Source organism: Artemia franciscana, chromosome 8 (assembly GCF_032884065.1).
Source record: "Artemia franciscana chromosome 8, ASM3288406v1, whole genome shotgun sequence".
NCBI classification, from domain to species: domain Eukaryota; kingdom Metazoa; phylum Arthropoda; class Branchiopoda; order Anostraca; family Artemiidae; genus Artemia; species Artemia franciscana.
The window spans coordinates 41,275,557-41,295,795 of NC_088870.1; the positions used below are offsets into that span (position 1 = coordinate 41,275,557).

The following is a 20,239-nucleotide window of genomic DNA, read 5'->3' on the forward strand; positions in this document are numbered from 1 at the left end:
AAAAAACTTTGAAACTGGTGTTCTGACAATTAAAAACCAAAGAATAAAAGCATATCACCAATACTTCATCCGCATAAACAGCAAGGCGTCCATAGAGCGAGCAAAAAATAAAAACAACTAAAGGGCATGTTATACAATAAAAAGAAAAAGAAGCTAAGATGAATAAAAAATACAAAAGAACTAAAAGAAATCACTCACAAAGTAAACTGAATACATAAGAGAAGACCCAAATACAATTCAAGTATACAGTTTAGCTAATTGCGTCCATCTGGAACATAATTTTAAACAAATTTTAAACCCAAACACATTTTCAGTCGCAAGAAATTTATTTTCGCAAAAATTCAGTGAGGAGAGTGCATGACAAAGATGAAGAAGATGAAGAAGAAAAACACATACTTAGCTTCCAAAACTCTTGGGCTATATTCCCGGCAAGTTTTTCACACCAAGCTTTTGTGGGACAGAACACAAGAACCGAATGACCTCGCACTACGGTATCCAAACACAAAAAAACTACATCATCACTATCTCCCTGAAAGAGAAAATAAAAGTTCAAGGATGGTAAAGAGTCATTCTGTTTAGAATGGACGGGGAGGGGGCCACCCATCGCATTCTGCAGGGGATTTTATGTCTCCAAAACTATATTTTAGCTCTTTTTCGAATTGGACAAATTCTACGTGGATATTCCACATTTTCGATCTTCTGAGTACTGGCATTAGAAATATTTTAGGTAATTACGAAAGTACTTAGGATGGAGGTAATAAGCCTTGAAGGTACAAATGGCATTAAAAGCACTTCAAGAAATTACGGAAGATAATCTATACCATAAAAGTAGCTTAAGATGAAGGTATTGAGCACTCAGGTATAAATGACAATAAAAATGCTTAAAGCAACAACAGAATAGCATATGTACCACTGAATAAGCTTTAGAATGGAGGTATGGAACTCCGAGGATATAACTGGCGCTAAAAATGTTTTAATAAATAACAGATCATTATATTTGCCACTGAGTTAGCTTAGAACGGAGGTATGAAATTCTGAGGGTATAACTGGCGCAAGCAATGTTTTAAGAAATAACAGAACAGCATATTTGCCATTGAATTAGCATAGAACGAAGATACGGAATTATCAGGATATAATTGGCAATAGAAATATTTTGAGAAATAACAGATGATCATTTGGGCCAATTTGCAGAAATGTAAGAGGAAAAAACGTTTTTCAAATCTAGAGAGGGAGGCAAGTCCCCCCTCTTACAATTGGCGCCTCTGCAGAAGAGCATATCTCCGAATGAATTAGTTTAAAATAACATATCAAGCTCCGACGCTAAAGATTTGTATGGAGACCGTTCCACATCTTTGGTCTGAAAAAAAATGTACATGTGCGTCACACAGCAAGAACAAATTGCACAAATCAGCGCCAGAGATACGAATTATAATATTTAAACGGTGCCTAGTAAAATATATAAAAAAAAAAACGATGGCAATTAGAAAACAACAAAAGTGGGAGATACTTTAGATCAGTGGTTCCCAATCGATTTTGGGCCATGCCCACCTAGGCATTTCTAAAATCCTGATGCCCCCTCGTGATATCTAAATATTGTTATTCCAAGTTCTGCGAGTATTCACCTGAAGGAAGGCCCTTAGCTTGGTATTTTTTGTGGGTCGGCCTCTAGGCATATTTTACACTAAAGAAAAATATGGTCTGAACACATTGCCTTTTACATAATGCATGACATTGTTGCAATAATTGCAATTATTGCATTTAATTTAAGTAAAATTTAACTTAAATTTTAAAAGTTAAGTACTTTTAAAATGTACATAAAAAGGTACATTTTAAGGGCAAAATGTACCTTTTTTGCCCTTAAAATGTCTGTGAATGTGATATTATTCACACGAAAGTTTTTTTTTAGAACTAAGCCTCTAAATTATAGTCAGTCAAAGGGTGCAGGTACTGCCCATGACGAACCAAAATATTGCCTTGCCCCCCCCGGTGGGGCACGCGCCCCACGTTGCGAATCACGACTTTAGATCGGTGTTCTCAGTATTTTTTCAGTACTTGATTTCAGGACCCTAGTAACTGGCGAGATAAAATGAAAATTCATAAATTATACAGTACACAGTTCACAATATATAATTATGAGCTGGACCCTGAAGAAATAAAACACAGGCTAATTCAAAAATGAAGTTCAGGATTATATAAAAACTGTTTTTATCCCGTAAGCTTTATTTATGTAGCTGTTATAATTAGCCACTGAAGACGGACCGTTAATGTTAGCCCATAATATCTGCAACTAGCCTCGTTTTCTAACAGGTTTATCCTTATTTCTTCTTAATCTTTGTCAAACAGTAGTATATACTACTACTACTACTACTAACAACTCACTGCAGCACCAAGCCACCTGAGGCCAACACAGCTACGCACGCTTCTCCTCCATCATCATCTATTCAAAGCCTCCCTTTTTAGACCTTTTCAGGAAGTTCCCATTTCCCTTAAATCTTTCTTTACAACATCCTCCCGCCCCAACCGCCCACCTGCTCTATTACAACCAAATTTGCTTTCACACTACACCATAGAACCTTTCATGCCAGCAGCTGTTTCTGCCCTAGACGGTTGGGCGAAAAGCAGTATGCACAGTAGTATATACCTCCTTGAAATTTGATGGTCCAGTGCTTGAAATGAGCAACCCTCCTAATCATTATTTTCAGCAACCTTTTAGGTCTTGGTAATTCCAAGTAAAATTTTTAAGCCTCACATAAGATGTTTTGGGTAAAATTAAATTACAGTTTTTTCCAAATGAAGTTTTCAAGCTAGTGCAAGGGTTTCGAGGGGTGCAACTAAAAAATCCATTATTTAGTTGTAAATACCACCGAAGTGTTCTCTTTTTTTTCAGAATTTTTCAGAAAATTCCTTTCTAGAATAACATTTTTTATCAAAGAATACTGGTACAAGCTTCTTAAAATTCTTTACTAACAATCTACTTTATCCATTAGCCTTTAAGTTGATGTATCAATTAAATTTGTTTTTCTCCCGTGCATTATTTACTTTTATGCCCAACGAAAGGTAAAAAGGTAAAGAGTAGAGCACTGGACCAAATAGTTTCAACCGGCGGTACTGACTTCCGTTTCATGGCCCTTCAGCCAGGAAATTTGGCGTATTTCTACACATGAGACGTACGTACAAGGACTAGAAAATTATATGTTTTCCCCATACAAGGGACAAAATTGAAATCAATTTCAACCCTACTAGGTTTTAAATACCTCCTCGCTGGTCCCATTAGCAATGCATTTGCCTTGAAACTTGCTTTTGCCCTACAAACCTATAAACCAATAAAAATAATCTTTACCTTACTAGCGAGAGTAAAAAATAGGCTTCTTACATGTAAAAGTCCTATTTAGATATTTATCGCTTTGAAGGTGTATCTAATTTGATGTTGTAACAGTTACCACATCCTGTCATAAACAAAATTTTGGCTCTGATGAAGTGACCCTATTCATCATATAGACGAACCCTCATTAATGTACACAAGACTATTCAATTTATAGTTAGTTGCAAAGCTCAACTTCAACGAAAATCCTCATTGCTTCCAATTCTTTTAAACAATCATTTTACCTCTACAACAATGGGCGAAAAAATCTCTTGAACTTTTTCCAACTTGTTATTGTACATGATCTTGCCAATTTTTACACATTCAGAAAGTGGCACTGGACGGAAATCCGTTGTGTATAGCTCAGCTCGCAACCACGTTGAAAGAAGCTTTAAATTAGGCAGGGTTGCCGACATTCCAATAATCTGAACCTTGAGCTCTTCCCTAAAAAGAGAACCGCGAAGGGTTTCATTATATTCCCAAATATATATATATATATATATATATATATATATATATATATAATATATATATATATATATATATATAAATATATATATATACTGTTAGTTTGTTTGTTTGTACCTAAAAAAGTGGAATTAGTGCTACATATCTCAAAAGTATTTCAAGGTCAGGAAAAGTCACGTTTCTAAAGGGGGAAGAACTGGAGGTAGGAACTTAGAAGTATCTTTGGTAAGAGCTAGGAAATAACTAAATTTTAAACCAAGATCTACTCTTAAAAGTTGTAGCTATGTAGCATTAAAATTTCTCAGTACACTAGAGGTCAATCTTCTGGAGAACAGAAATGAAATAAGAGCTTCAGCACAGCTGGGATTTTTTTTGGGCGAAGATCTACCCTTGACAGTTTTATTGAAGTGGGGAACAAGTTACGAGTTAGTAAAAAGCATGCACGGTATTCTTATTTTTGTTTTAAAACCTTATACTAAAATTTCCATAGAAAAAATTATATTATACAACAAGCTTTGATTAGGCCTAAGTTGTCAAGGAGTGAATTTTCCTAGCACCCATATAAAAGTTATATATAGGAATATATACGTTTATGATTGTTAAACCCTTCCTTAATTGTGAATCCAGGAGTGTGTATATGCATGCTAGATATAGTTAAATAGAATTCCCATTTTAGAGGAAGTCATCGGTCTGGAAAGGGGGTGTGTGTCGTAGTACCTTGAAAACACCCTCTTATGCTCTGATTTCGGCTGTAGAACTATTCCTGATAGGTTTTATTTATATAGCACAAAATTTTCTTTAATTTTCTTTCCTTTTTTTTATCAAAAAAAATCTTCTTACAGAAATATGAATTATGAAGAGAAACATCCGTGTAGCTTGTGTAGCTCCTATAGATAATAGTCTTTTAATCAGGAAATTAGATTTTAAAAAACAAGTTATTCCACCCGAAAGTAAGGAGCAGCATTAAGACTCAGAACGAACAAAAACGAGATCTACATTGCATGGGCAACGTGAGGTGCTGCAGCAACCTTTATTCGGCTTAGCCAAGTAAAGTGTTGCGAGAGTAACACTTTGGTTTTGTTTCCTTGCTTTGATTAAACGCTGAAGTTGTTCATCTGTAAGGATCTCAAAATATATACTAGGTACACCAACTCAGGAAAGTTGCAAACCCCCCATTGCTAATAGCAAAAGTTGCAAACCCCTCATCACTGAAGATAATCGTAGCCTAAGAGCCGATTATTACTTACAAGTCCCCTACAAGTCTTACCACTGGAACCAAATTGGTCTTACCATCAAATGCACCAGATACAAATAATAGGTACACCAACTAGCAAAAGTTGCGAACATCTCATTGCCGAAGATGATTATGAACTAACAGCCGTCTGTTGTTCAAAACTCCCCTATATGTCTCACAATTGGTATCGGCCTATTTTTGATTTCAGTGTGTACCTTACTACTGAAGTTGTCGACCCCTTTAAACTTTCAAACAGGTATATCCCATGAACGATTTTTCTACAAAAAAAATGGATGACATATACTTTGATCAGCTCATCAAGAGCTATTGACTGACATCGAAAAAAATCTATCTGTAATAGGTCAGAAGTTGACTTTTTTGCCGTAGGCCAAGTTTCTAATGTCATCATTTAGAAAGGAGCAAAGGATAAACTCTAATTTCTTTAGCAATGACAGAACTTTTAAAAGTTTAAGAGGAACATCACATACCATTTCTGTATCGGTAAAATTTTTGGTTTCAGTGTGTGCCTTACTACTGAAGCTGTCAACCCTTTTGAACTTTCAAACTGGTATATCTCATGAAGGAATTTTCTACCAAAAAATGGATGACACACTTTCATCAGCTCATAAAGAGCTATCGACTGCCGTCAAAAAAAATCTATCTGTCTTAGTTCAAAAGTTAACTTTTTTGCCGTAGGCAAAATTTTTAACGTCATTACTTAAAAGGAGCAAAGGATAAACTCTAATTTCTTTAGCAATGAGAGAACTTTTAAAGTTTAAGAGGCCCATCAGATACCATTTCTCTGCCACAATTCCAAGTGCAAAAAAAACGAATGAAAAACTCAGCTAAAATCACGAAGAGAAATGGGTAGAAACATCAGCAAAAACCATCCTTTTTGGCCCCAGGCAAGAGTCTTACAAAGCTTTCCAAAATGCAAAGTCATGTTCATCAATCCGGCCTACAGTCCACACTTTCCGTAAAAACCACAGATGTTAGACCCTTACCATTTTCTAGGAATAAGCTGAAATTGGGGTGCCAGGAAAAAAAACACGACAAAACCAAAGTGTTGCTCTCGCAACACTATTACTTCATATATGAAAAAGTTGCCCCCCTACTCAATACCTGGCTCTTCAAGGTAAGGTTTTTAGCACATTTAAGAAAGCTTCCTATTCTAATTAAATGGCCCTTGTGTTTCAGGAGTCGTTCTTGAAAAACTGGCACAAACAGTCAGACTTTAGCGTAATATGACTTGTTCATTCTCATAGGACGTTTCTTTTCTCTTTAATTTTGGAAAAAAGTTATTTGTTTAGTTACTAATTAACCTTCTGGCCAGCTATGCCGCAATTTAGTAACTTCTTCAGTATACCATTAAATAAAGAAGAAACGATTCCAATTCCACTCATCCACTGAGTTTAGCTACACAGGTGCACGGACGCTTAAGGCCGTGAATGGTTAGACCGTTGCTCAAGCGGTTCTATTAACTTTGAGCTTCGTCTTCGAGAAAAATTTGTAACACGTGTAAAATTGAACACGTGTAAAATTGAGTTGGCAAAGAAAAAGCAAGACAAATAAAACAAATTTCGTATAGGAATTCTGTCAAATCTCCCAGTGTCAAAATTTCACATGCAAAGTTCATCCAAAAAATCTCCCTCCCCACAGAAAATTCCCCCATGGAAAGTCACCTCGAGCACAAAATATCCCCCCCCGAAATTTATGAGTACTTCCCAATGACAAAAACTATACGCAAACAATGGGCAAATCTAATAACTTACAGTCCTTTCCCCAAGGGTGTGGAGAGTAATGTTACATCAAAATGCAAAGTTATTGGATTTTTTAATTATTCTAAACAAAATAGTTATCTCAAAATTTTAACCAAATGAATCTGGAGGGAAAAGGAACCCGGGAGGAGGATAATTGCCTTCCAGTCTTTTAGGTAACTTAGAAGGGCCTAAAACTTTGAATTTCCGTTCGAAAACACCCTTTTCCGATCTTTTAGAATCATTAGTTCGATACAATCACCCCTGGAAAAAAATGAACAAACAAGCATCCGTGATCTTTCTTCGGGCAATAGATGCGAAATTCCACATTTTTTGTATATAAGCTTGAAATTCATACAGTAGAATTCTCTGATACACTGAATCTGATGCTGTAATTTTCACTAAGATTCCTTAGCTTTTGTGAGGTGTTTCCCCCTTTTTCAGTCAAGCAATCAAAAATCAATCAAATTTTTCTCAGACTCGTAGCTTTTGATGGATAGCACTAAACTTGATGAATCTTATAAATTCGGAATCAGCATAATAATCTAATCCTTTTGATGTATCTATTGATATCAAGATTCCGTTTACTAGGTTTTCGGTTACTATTAAGCCTAGTCACTCCTCATTTACAGTTTGTTGCCACGGACTATTTGACTAAAAGATAAAATTTTCTTTTTCTGAAACTCTTTTGATTCAGTGTGAACGAACAAAACTTTGTCGAGTCAATATAGAGAGAAAAAAAGTTCCATTTTGAGCAAGCAAGGTCGAAATCTTTTCAAAAACTAATTGAACTTTAGTATATAGCTTCAATTTCGAGTAAGTAATTTAAAAATCATTAGACAAAACAACTTTGTTTGGCATATGACAGATATGTATTTTTTTTTTTGCTTTAGATTTCATTAGCTAAGAAGTTCAGAACCTATTTCGAGCATATAAGGACTAAAATGTTTGATAAAGCTTTTGTGTTTTAGAGTAAAACGAATGTCTGTTTTCTCGTTTACGTCAAAATTCAGGAAAAAACTTCTGGGTTAACTAGGAGCAAGAGAGCACAGTTTTTTTGAGTCATCTTTATCTATATGATTTGTTTCAAAAATGGGATGACGTCATTAAAAAAAATTGCAAACTAATTACAACAACTCTTAGCACATGATGCAGACGTTACATAGGAAGACATCATATTAAAAAGGGAGATTATAAATAGTAATAATGTACGCAACACTTTAGTTTTTTTTCTGTTCATGAAGAGAAACGTACTAGTCGGATACGAGTCAACATGGAAGTAAAAACCTCAGGTTCCCGTTAGTAAATTAAAAATCATTTGAAAACACTTGAAATTTTTTAAATTACTTAAAAAAAATTGTTTTTAAGCATATGATTAAGAGTTAATATTTGTCTTTTTGAGGTTCTCTTTGGAGTCAAATGGAGGTAAAAACCTCAGGTTCCCGTAAATAAATTATAAATTATTTGAAAAAAAATGTTTTTTAACATAAAACTAATGTCCGATACCTGCCTTTATGAAAGTAAAAACCTCAGGTTCTCGTAAGTTATAAATTATAAAAAAAAACTATTCTAAAGCATATGACTGATATTTGATATTTGTCATTTTCATGTTCCCTTTTGAATCAACAGGGAAGAAAATCCTCCAGATTCACGAAAGTAAGTTGTAAATAATTTGAAAAGAATTGTTCTAAAGCATATGACTAATTTTTGATATGTGTCTTTGTCAGGTTCCCTTTTAAATCGAGACCAAAGAAAAACCTTCAGTTTCATGTAAGTAAGTTATAAATTATTTGAAAACAATTGTCCTAAAGCATACGACTAATATTTGATATTTGTCTTCTTCAGGATCCCTTTGGAGTCAATACGGTAGAAAAAACCTCTGTTTCAAGTTAGTAAGTTCTAAACTATTTGAAAAAATTGTTCTTAAGAATATATAAGAATATATTTGTCTTTTTAAGGTCCCTTTAAAGTCAAAATGGAAGTAAAAACTTCAGGTTCCCGTAAGTAAATTATGCATTATTCGAAAAAAAATTGTTTGAAAGCACATGACTAATATTTGATATTTGTCTTTTTCAGGTTTCCTTTGGAATGAACACGAAAAAAAAAAAAAAAAATCAGTTTCAAGTAAGTAAGTTATAAATTATTTGAAAAAAACAATTTCGTAAGTATATGACTAATATTCGATATTTATCTTTTTCAGGTTCCCTTTTGAGTCAACATGGAACAGAGCTTTAGTTTCACATAATTAACTTATAAATTATTAGAAAAAAAGTAATCTTAAGCATACAACTAATAGAAGATATGTTTCTTATTCATATTCCTTTTTGAGTCAATATGGAAAAAAAATACCTCAGTTTCAAGTAAGTAAAAAGTATTCCAATAAAACTGTGCTAAGCTAAGATTAATATTTGATATTTGTCTTTTTCATGTTCCCTTTTGAGTCAACATGGAACAAAACTTTAGTTTCACGTAATTAACTTCTAAATTATAGAAAAATAAAATATATCTTAGGCATACAACTAATACAAGATACGGGTCTTATTTATATTAATAAAAAAAAAATAATTTTTTTAGCTGAAAGTAAGGAGCGACATTAAAACTTAAAACGAACAGAAATTACTCCGTATATGAAATGAGTTGTCCCCTCCGCAATCCCTCGCTCTTTACGCTAAAGCTTTTAATTTTTAAAAAAAGTAGAATTGTGGCAAAGAGTCAAAACTTTAGCGTAAAGAGCGAGGGATTAAGGAGGGGACAACTCATTTCATATACGGAGTAATTTCTGTTCGTTTTAAGTTTTAATGTCGCTCCTTACTTTCAGCTAAAAAAATTATTTTTTATTTATTTAATTTCTGAACGTTTTTGAATTAATGCATGTTTGGTTTTGGCTCTCCGCACATAAATTATTAAAATGAAATTTGTATAATAATTCTTTTTTCTTTGCTAAATGGCTTTCTCTTAGTTTTGGTCAGACGATTTTGAGAAATAAGGGGTGGAGAAGGAGGCCTAGTTGCCCTCCAATTTTCGGTTACTTAAAAAGGCACTAGAACTTTTAATATTTAACGAACGTTTTTATTAGTAAAAATATACGTAACTTAACAATTAACTTACGTAACAAACTTTCATAACCTTATATTTTTAATATGTATACGAGGGGGTTTGTACCCTCGTTAATACCTCGCTCTTTACACTAAATCGTAAGTTTTGTCCCAATTCTTTAAGAATGACCCCTGAATCAGAAAGGCCGTAGAATAAATAGTTTAAATTACTAAAAAATACTTTAGCATAAAGAGCAAGGTATTTATCTCCTCCTAAATACCTCACTCTTTATGCTAAAGTATTTTTAGAACCCCTCATATGCGGAATAATCTCTGTTCGTTTAAGTTTCAATGCTACTTCTTCCTTTCATTTGAAAAAACGTTTTCATGTTTATTTTTCATTGTTTTCTTATAGTAATGCTTGAGAATCCTGCGCCCTTTTCATTGAATTTTTCTTTCCCCATGACAGATTCCTCCAAGGAAAGATCCTCCAACATAGCCCCCTCTCCTCAGCCCCACCCCCAAGCAAAATAAAATCCCCCTGAAAACGTCTGTACACTTCCCAATAACCATTACTATATGTAAACACCGGTCAAAGTTTGTAACTTGCAGCCCCTCCCCCAGGGATTGTGGGGGAGTAAGTCATCCCCAAAGACATAGTTTTTATGGTTTTCGACTATGTTGAACAAAATGGCTATCTCAAAATTTTGATCGTTGACTTTGGGAAAAAATGAGCGTGGGAGGGGGCCTAGATGCCCTCCAATTTTTTTGGTCACTTAAAAAGGGCACTAGAACTTTTCATTTCCGTTGGAATGAGCCCTCTTGCAACATTCTAGGACCACTTGGTCGATACGATGACCCTGGGGAAAAAAAAAACAAAAAAAAAACAAAAAAAAAAAAAAAACAAATAAATAAAAGCGCACCCGTGATTTGTCTTTTGGCAAAAAATAGAAAATTCCACATTTTGTAGATAAGAGCTTGAAATTTCTACAGTAGGGTTCTCTGATACGCTGAATCTGATGGTGTCATTTTCGTTAAGATCCTACGACTTTTAGGGGGTGTTTCCCCCTATTTTCCTAAATAAGGCAAATTTTCTCAGGCTCGTAACTTTTGATGGGTAACACTAAACTTGTTAAAACTTATATATTTAAAATCAGCATTAAAATGCGATTCTTTCGATGTAGCTATTGATATCAAAATTCAATTTTTTAGAGTTTTGGTTACTATTGAGCCGGGTCGCTCCTTACTACAGTTCGTTACCACGAACTGTTTGATTCCTTTTTGAGTCAATATGGAAAAAACTACACCTACGTTGCTCGGGCAACGTGAAGTGCTACGGCAACCTTTGTCCGACTTCGCCGACTAAAGTGTTGCGAGAGCAACACTTTGGTTTTGTTTATTCGCTATCGATCAGTAATCACATGATCAAAGGCTATTCCTCAGCGTTGAAAAAACAAAAACAAAATAGTATCGAAAGAAGGGACTAAATTGACTTTGCAGCCAGTTGAACTTTATCCTTTCCAATCGTAGACATCGTCTAGGATGAAAACTCGGAACAGTATCTTATATAATCTAGTTGGTATTATAAAGCTATCCCTAACTTTTCAGGATCAAAATACCATAGATGACATTCTATTAATTATTACGAAACTATCTCATTGTTTTACATTCTCGTTTGTGCTTGTTTCTTCACTATCGGTTAAATGATGAAGTTGTCAGCCTATCGAAGTTTTTAAAACGGTATGTTCAAACAAGAACGCAATCAGTTATCACATGACCAAAGGCTATTCCTCAGCGTTGAAAAACAACAACTACAAAATAATATCGAAAGAAGGGACTATCCGTAACTTTTTAGGATTAAAATACCATAGGTGAAACTACCTCACTGTTTTACGTTATCGTTTGTACCCGTTGCGTAAACACTTAATTCTGTCAGATTTAAAGAGATCGAATACAATGTGCACCAATTTGCACAAATTTCTAGCCAAAAGTGAACAGATTCTTACTTACAAGTCCCTCTTCCGTGATAGACATCAAGTTCACCGGTAACAAATAAATGGGTACACCAACTAGCAAAAATTGCCAACCCCTCATCGCTGAAGATGATTGTAGCCCAACAGCTGATTATTACTTACAAGTCCACTACATGTCTTACCACTGGAACCAAATTGGTTTAACCATCAAATACACCGGAAACAAATAATAGATACACCAACTAGCAAAAGTGGCAAACCTCTCATTGCTGAAGATAATTATGAGCTAACAGCCGTTTCTCGCTCAAAGTGAACCGATTCTTACTTATAAGTCCCTCTCCCGTGATAGGCATCAAGTTCACCGGAAACAAATAAATGGGTACACCAGCTAGCATAGTGACAAATCCCTCATAGCTGAAGTTGACTGTAGCCTAACAGCAGATTATTACTTGGAAGTCCCCTACATGTCTTACCACTGGAACCAAATTGGTCTTACCATCAAATACACTGGAAACAAATAATAGATACACCAACTAGCAAAAGTTGCTAACCCCTCATTTCCGAAGGTGAATATTACCTAACAGCCGACTGTTGCATGCAAGTCCTCTACATGTCTCACAATTTGTATCGGCCTAGATTTCGTTCCAGTGTATACCTTACTACTGAAGTTGTCAACCCCTTGAAACTTTCAAACTGGTATACCTCATGAAGGAATTTTTGAACCAAAAAATGGATGTCATATACTTTGATCAGCTCATCAAGAGCCATCGATTGCCGTCGAAAAAAAAATTCTATCTGCCTTAGTTCAAAAGTTTTTTTTGCCGTAGGCCAACTTTCTAACGTCACCACTTAGAAAGGAGAAAAGGATAAGCTCCAATTTCTTTAGCAATGAGAGAACTTTTAAAGTTTATTAGGCACATCTGATACCATTTCACTATCGCAATCCCAAGACCGAAAAATCGAATGATAAACTCAGCTGAAATCACGAAGAGAAATGGGCAGAAACAATAGATGGCAGCACTTTCGGACCCGTGGGAAAATGCCACATTTTTGCTTCTGTAAATTTTTCTATTTATCACTCAAAGAAGATATATTGGCTGTGGGGCCGGGTAACTTCCATATATATTTAACATTTATTCCATCTTTAGTCCATCTTCAATTTGAAAGTGGTGCCTGCCTGCTTGCCTGCTAGAACGGAGCTTTCCACTCGATAGGCTATATAACTCCACTTCACTCCGCAAACCAAAGGCTCTGGCTCGTGGACAAGCAAAAACCATCCTTTTTGGCCCCAGGCAACATTTCTGCGGAGCTTTCCAAAAAGTAATGTAATATTCATCAATCTGGCCTGAGGTCCACATTTTCCGTAAAAACCGCACCGGTTAGACCCTTACCAGTTTCCAAGAATAAGCTGAGATCGGCGGCATAGGAAAAAAAAACCGGGACAAAACCAAAGTGTTGCTCCCGCAACACAATACCTCAGTTTCACGTAAGTAAAAAATTATTCTAATAAAAATGTGCTAAGCTAGGGTTGATATTTGATATTTGTCTTTTTCAAGTTCCCTTTTGAAACAACATGGAACAAAACTTTAGTTTCACATAGTTAATTTATAAATTATTAGAAAAAAAATAATCTTAGGTATACAACAAATACAAGATACGTGTCTTATTCATATTCCTTTTTGAGTCAATACGGAAAAAAAAATACCTAAGTTTCACGTAAGTAAGTAAAAAATTATTTGAATAAAAATGTGCTAAGCTATGATTAATATTTGATATTTGTCTTTTTCAGGTTCCTTTAGAGGCAACCTGGAAGAAAAGAACCCCAGTTTCACGCAAGTAGGCAACAAATTATTTGAAAAAGAAATTATCCTAACCTATGACTAACATTTGAAATTATCTTTTTCACGTTCCTTTTGAGTAAATTAAATAAAGAAAACAAGTTTTTTCAACTGAAGGTAAGGAGCGACATTAAAACTTAAAACGAACAGAAATTACTTCGTATATGAAAGGGGCTGCTTCCTCATCAACGCCCCGCTCTTTACGCTAAAGTTTGACTCTTTCTCTCAACTCTTCTTTTTAAAACAGTAAAAAACTTAAGCGTAGAGAGCGGGGGCGTTGATGAGGAAGCAGCCCCTTTCATATACGAAGTAATTTCTGTCGTTTTAAGTTTTAATGTCGCTCCTTACTTTCAATTGAAAAAAACTTGTTTTTTTTACTTAATTTCTGAACGTTTTTGAATCAATACATGTTTTGATTTTGGCTCTCCGCAGAGGAATTATTAAGGCGAAATTTGCATATTTATTTATTTTTTTTGGCTAAATGGCTTTCTCATAATTTTGATCGAATGATTTTGAGAAAAAAAGAGCGGGAGAGGAAGCCTAGTTGCCCTCCAATTTTTCGGTTAATTAAAAAGGCAACTAGAACTTTTAATTTTTTACGAATCTTTTTATTAGTAAAGATATACGTAACTTATAAATTAGCTTACGTAAAGAATTTTTTATTCTCATGTTTTTATTACACATATGAGAGGGTTCGCCCCCTCGTCAGTACCTCTCCCTTTACACTAAATCTTAAATTTTGTCCCAACTCGTTAAGAATGACCCCTGAATCACAAAAACCGTAGAATAAATAGTTGACATTACTAAAAGTACTTTAGCGTAAAGAGCGAGATATTAGGAGGAGGTGAGCCCTTCATATGGGTAATAATTTTTGTTCGTTTTAAGTTTTAATGCTGCTCCTTACTCCCAGCTGAAAAAAAAACTTTTTCATATTTATTTTTTCATTTTTTTTTAACAATGGCTAGTAAATCCTGCACTCCCTTCATGGAAATTTTCTTCCCCCATGACAAATTCCTCGATGGAAAGCTCCTCCAGTATATCCTCCTCTTCTCAACCCCTCCCCCCAACCAAAAAATCTTCCTGAAAACGCCTGTACACTTCCCAATAACCATTACTATATGTAAGCAATGGTCAAAGTTTGTAACTTGTAGCACCTCTCACAGGACTGGGGAGGAGTAAGTCGTCTCCAAAGACAGCCCTCCAATTTTTTTGGTCACTTAAAAAGGGCACTAGAGCTTTTCATTTCCGTTAGAATGAGCCCTCTCGCAACAATCTAGGACAACTGGGTCGATACGATCACCCATGGGAAAAAAAAAAACAAATAAACACGCATCCGTGATCTGCCTTCTGGCAAAAAATACAAAATTCCACATTTTTGTAGATAGGAGCTTGAAACGTCTACAGTAGGGTTCTCTGATACGCTGAATCTGATGGTGTGATTTTCGTTAAGATTCTATGACTTTTAGGGGGTGTTTCCCCCTATTTTCTAAAATAACGCAAATTTTCTCAGGCTCGAACTTTTGATGGGTAAGACTAAACTTGATGAAACTTGTATATTTAAAACCAGCATTAAAATGCGATTCTTTTGATGTAGCTATTGGTATCAAAATTCCATTTTTTAGAGTTTTGGTTTCTATTGAGCCGGGTCGCTCCTTACTACAGTTCGTTACCACGAACTGTTTGATATGGAAGAAAAAACTACAGTTTCACGTAAGAAAGTAACCAAATATTTGAAAAAAATCTTCGGCACGTAACTAATCTTTGATATTTGCTGTTTTCAGGTTCCCTTATGGAAGAAAAAAACTTCAGTTTATGTAAATTATAATTTATTTGAAAAAGGAAGTTGTTCTTAAGCATACGGCAAATATTTTATATATAATATTTGATTTATTTTTTTTATAATTTTTCAGGATCTGCTTTGAGTCAACATGAACTTCAGCTTCGCGTACTTTAGTGATAAATTATTTGAAAAAAATCGTCTTAAGAATAAGACTAATATTTTATATTTGCCTTTTTCAGGTTCCTATTGAGTCAACATAGAAAAAAAAGCTTCAAATTCACGCAAGGAAGTTTTAAATTTTAAATTTTAATTTTAAATGCAATTTAAATGCAAGTTTTTAAATTTTATTTAATTAATTAAATTAATTAGTTTTTTAATCAAGTTTTGATTAAAAATCAAAAAATCAATCAATTTGTTTTTTAGTCAAGCTTGATTTTTTAATCAAGTTTATTAATCAAGTTTTTAAATTTCATTTAAATTAACTTAGATGCAAGTTTTTAAATTTTAATTTTAAATGCAAAACAAATTGTTTTTGAGCATATGACTAATACATTTAGTCATATGACTAATACATTTTGTCATTAGCATATGACTAATAACATTTGCCTTTTTCATGTGTTTTAGATAAGATTAGATTAATATTTTAGATTTTTCTGTTTTAGATTCCCTTTTGAGTCAACATGGATGAAAAATACTAACTTCAGTTTCACGTAGGTAAGTTATAAATTATTTAAAAAAAATGTTCTTAAGTATATGACTAACATTTATATTTATATTTTTCAGGTTCCATTTTGAGACAACAAGGGAAGAAACTTCAGTTTCACATGAGTAAGCTATAAATTATATGAAAAAATTGATCTCAAACATAAGATTAACATTCGATATTTGCCTTTTTCTGGTTCCCTTTTGAGTCAAAATAAACGGAAAAAACTCCAGGTTCACGTAAGTAAGTTATAAATTATTAAAAAAAAAACTGTTCTTAAGGAAACGACTAATATTTTATATTTGTCTTTTTCAGATTCCCTTTTGAGTCAACATTTTGAGAAAAAAAAACTTCAGTTTAAGGTAAGTAACTAATACATTACTTGAAAAAAAACTCATACATACGACTAATATTTTATATTTGTCTTTTTCATATTCCCTTTTGAGTCAACATTTTGAGTAAAAAAAACTTCAGTTTAAGGTAAGTAACTTATACATTACTTGAAAAAAATCTCAGATATACGAATAATATTTTATTTTTGTCTTTTTCATATTCCCTTTTGATTCAACATTTTGAGTAAAAAAAAAAACTTCAGTTTAAGGTAAGTAACTTATGCATTACTTGAAAAAAATCTCACACATACGAATAATAATAATTTCATGACCCAATAGGGAATTCATTGGGAATTATATGAAAGAATATATGAAAACATGCAAAAACATATAATATTTGATGTTCGTCTTTTTCAGGTGTCCTTTTAAGTCAACATGGAAAAAAAAAAACTTCAGTTTCACGTAAGTAAGTTATAAATTATTATAAAAAAAATGGCTCTTAAGCATATGACTAATATTTTGTACTGGTCTTTTTAAGGTTCCCTTTTGGGTCAACATCAGAGAAAGAAAACTCCAGTTTTGTGTAGATTATGAATTATTTGAAAAAATATATGAAAACATGCGAAAACATATGACTAATATTTGATGTTTGTCTTTTTCAGGTGTCCTTTTAAGTCGACATAGAGAAAAAGCTTCAGTTTCACGCAAGTAAGATATGAAGTATTAGAAAAAATTCTTGTTAGGCATATCACTAATATTTTATATTTGTTTGTTTTAGGTTCTCTTTCGAGTCAACATGGAAGAAAAAAAACCAGGTTCGCGTAACTAAGTTATAAATTATTTAATTTTTTTTAAGAATATGAATAAACAGTTCAGAACTTGTTTCAGGCATATAAGTACTAATATATTTGATAAAGCTTTTGTGTTTTAGAGTAAAAGCAACGTCTGTTATTTCCTGTTTTAAGTTTTTTGTTGATGTTGAAATTGAGGAAAAAACTTCCGGTTTAACTAAGAGCAAGAGAGTGCATTTATAATGAGTCATCTTTACCTATATGATGTGTTCGAAAAATGGGGTAACGTCATTAAAAAACACGTCACACTAAAAAAAGATGATATAAACTGTAGTAATGTGCGGGTCACTTTAATTTTTTTCTGTTCATGAAGAGAAAGGTACTAGTCGGATAAAAGTCAAAATGGAAGTAAAAACCTCAGGTTCCCGAAAGTAAGTTATAAATTTTTTTTTCTTAAATTGTTCTGAAGCATATGAGAAATATTTGATATTTTTCTTTTTGAGGCTCCCTTTTGAAACAACACGGAAGAAAAAACTTCAGTTTAACGTAAGTAAGTTATAGTAAGTAGTGTCTTTTTTAGCTTCTTTTTTAGTCAACATAGATAAAAAACTTAAGTTTCACGTTAGTAAGTTATAAATTATTTGAAAAAGATTATTTTTAAACATATGACTAATATTTGAAAATTGTCTTTTTCAGGTTCCCTTTTGAATCAACATTGAAGAAAAAAAAAATACAGTTTCAGGTAAGTTCAGTTAATCATATGACTAATCTATATATATAAAAATAAGTTGTCTGTGTGTGTGTGGGTCTGTCTGTCGGGTGACGTCATGTTTGTGTGTCGACTGACGTCATGTTTTCAACTGACGAAATTACAGACCGGGACATCGGGACACAAATGACGACCGGGACATCGGCACATAGGGAATATAAATGACGACACTCAAAGAGAAAGCGACCGGGACAAAAGGAATGTTCGATTAGCAATCACCATCAACAAAGCACCGGGACACAAATGACGACCGGGACACAGGGAGTATAAATGAGGACCAGGACATAAGTAAAAAAAAACTAAAAAAACTAAAAAAAGGGTAAAAACTACAAAAAAACTAAAAGAAAAAAAAACTGAAAACTAATAAAAAAACTAAAAAAGCTAAAAAACTAAAAAAACTAAAAAAGGAAAAAAATAAAAAAGGAAAAAAATGAAAAATAAAGGAGAAAAACAAAACTAAAACAACGAATGTATATACAGACCGGGACACCAGGATACAAATGACGACCGGGACACAGGGAATATAAAAGACGGCCGGGACACTGGGACACAACTACAACGGGGACGTCGGGGGGCACAGGGGGATATAAATGACGACCGGGACACTCAAAGAGAAATCACAGACTGGGACACCGGGACACAAATGACGACCGGGACACAGGGAATATAAGTGACGACCGGGACACAGGGACACAACTACAAAGGGGACGCCGGGGGGGCACAGGTGGATATATAAATGACGACGGCGACACAGGGAATGGTCGATTAGCAATCACCATCAACAAAGCTCAAGGGCAATCATTAGAATCATGAGGTATAGATCTGAATACGGATTGTTTTCCCATGGACCATTATATGTTGCATGTTCAAGAGTCGGTAAACCTGACAATCTATTTATACGCACAGACAATGGGACAGCAAAGAATGTTGTATATTCGCAAGTTTTACGTAGTTAAAAACATATATATATATATATATATATATATATATATATATATATATATATATATATATATATATATATATATATATATATATATATATATATATATATATATCTATATTCACAGGTGGGACATAGGGACACAACTACAATGGCGCGTAACTAATATGGCGCGTAACGATTTACGCGCGCGGGGGGGGGCTTGGGGGGGCACGAAGCGCCCCCAACAACTAGGTGTTGGGGTGGCGCGAAGGTGTTGGGGTAGAAAACTCCAGTTTCACGTAAGTAAGTTATAAATTATTTGAAAAAGACTATTCTGAGGCTTATAATTAATAATTAATATTTGTCTTTTTTAAACTCCCTTTTGAGTCAACATGGAAGAAGGTCGTCATTTATATTCCATGTGTCCCGGTGTCCCGGTCGCCATTTGTGTCCCGGTGTCCCGGTCTGTAACGTCATCTTATAATGACGTCACATACAAAGCCTTATATACTTATAAAGACGTCATATGCAAACCCTCTTTTTAAAAAAAAAACATACAAAAAAACAAACATGCATAAACTTATTTTTATATACACAGATTGGAAAAAGTGTTTTTAAGCATATGAATAATATTTGAAATTTGTCTTTTCAGGTGTCCTTTCAAGCCAACGTGGAAGAAAAAACTTCAGTTTCATGTGAGTAAGTTATGAATTGCTTGAAAAAATGCTTTTTAAACACATGACTAATATAGTTGTAAATTATTTGAAAAAAAGTTTTTAAACATACGATTAGTATTTGGTATTTGTCTTTTTCATGTTCCCTTTTGAATCGTCAAGGAGAAAAACAACTCCAGTTTCACGTACCTAAGTTAAAAATTATTTGAAAATAAACTGCTCTTAAGCATAAAACTATTTTTCAGGTTCCCTTTTGAGTCAACATAGAAGCAAAACAAATTTCACATACATAAGTTAAAAATTATTTTTAAAAAACTGCTCTTAAGCATAAAACTAATATTTGATGCGTCTTTTTCAGGTTCCCTTTTGAGTCAACATAGAAGGAAAAAAAAAAACACTACAGTTTCAGGTAAGTTCAGGTAAGCATATGACTAATGTTTGATATCTGTGTTTTTCAGGTTCCCATTTGAGTAAACATGGAAGATAGAAAATTCAAGTTTCACGTAAGTAAGTTATAAATTATTTAAAAAAAAAGTGTTTTTAAACATATGAATAATATTTGATATTTGTCTTTTTCAGGTATTTTTTTTTCAAGTCAA

At 33.7% G+C, this 20,239-nt stretch overlaps 1 protein-coding gene across 1 annotated transcript in view; it reads right to left on the minus strand.

Moving 5' to 3' along the window:
* The window catches only part of LOC136030439 (DNA polymerase theta-like), a gene marked incomplete in the record, with an annotated part of 266,307 nt that overhangs the window by 197,899 nt on the left and 48,169 nt on the right, over positions 1-20,239 (minus strand). Inside the window, 2 exon segments of the mRNA XM_065709422.1 lie at positions 397-529; positions 3,607-3,805. Of these exon segments, the coding sequence (XP_065565494.1) occupies positions 397-529; positions 3,607-3,805 (332 nt within the window).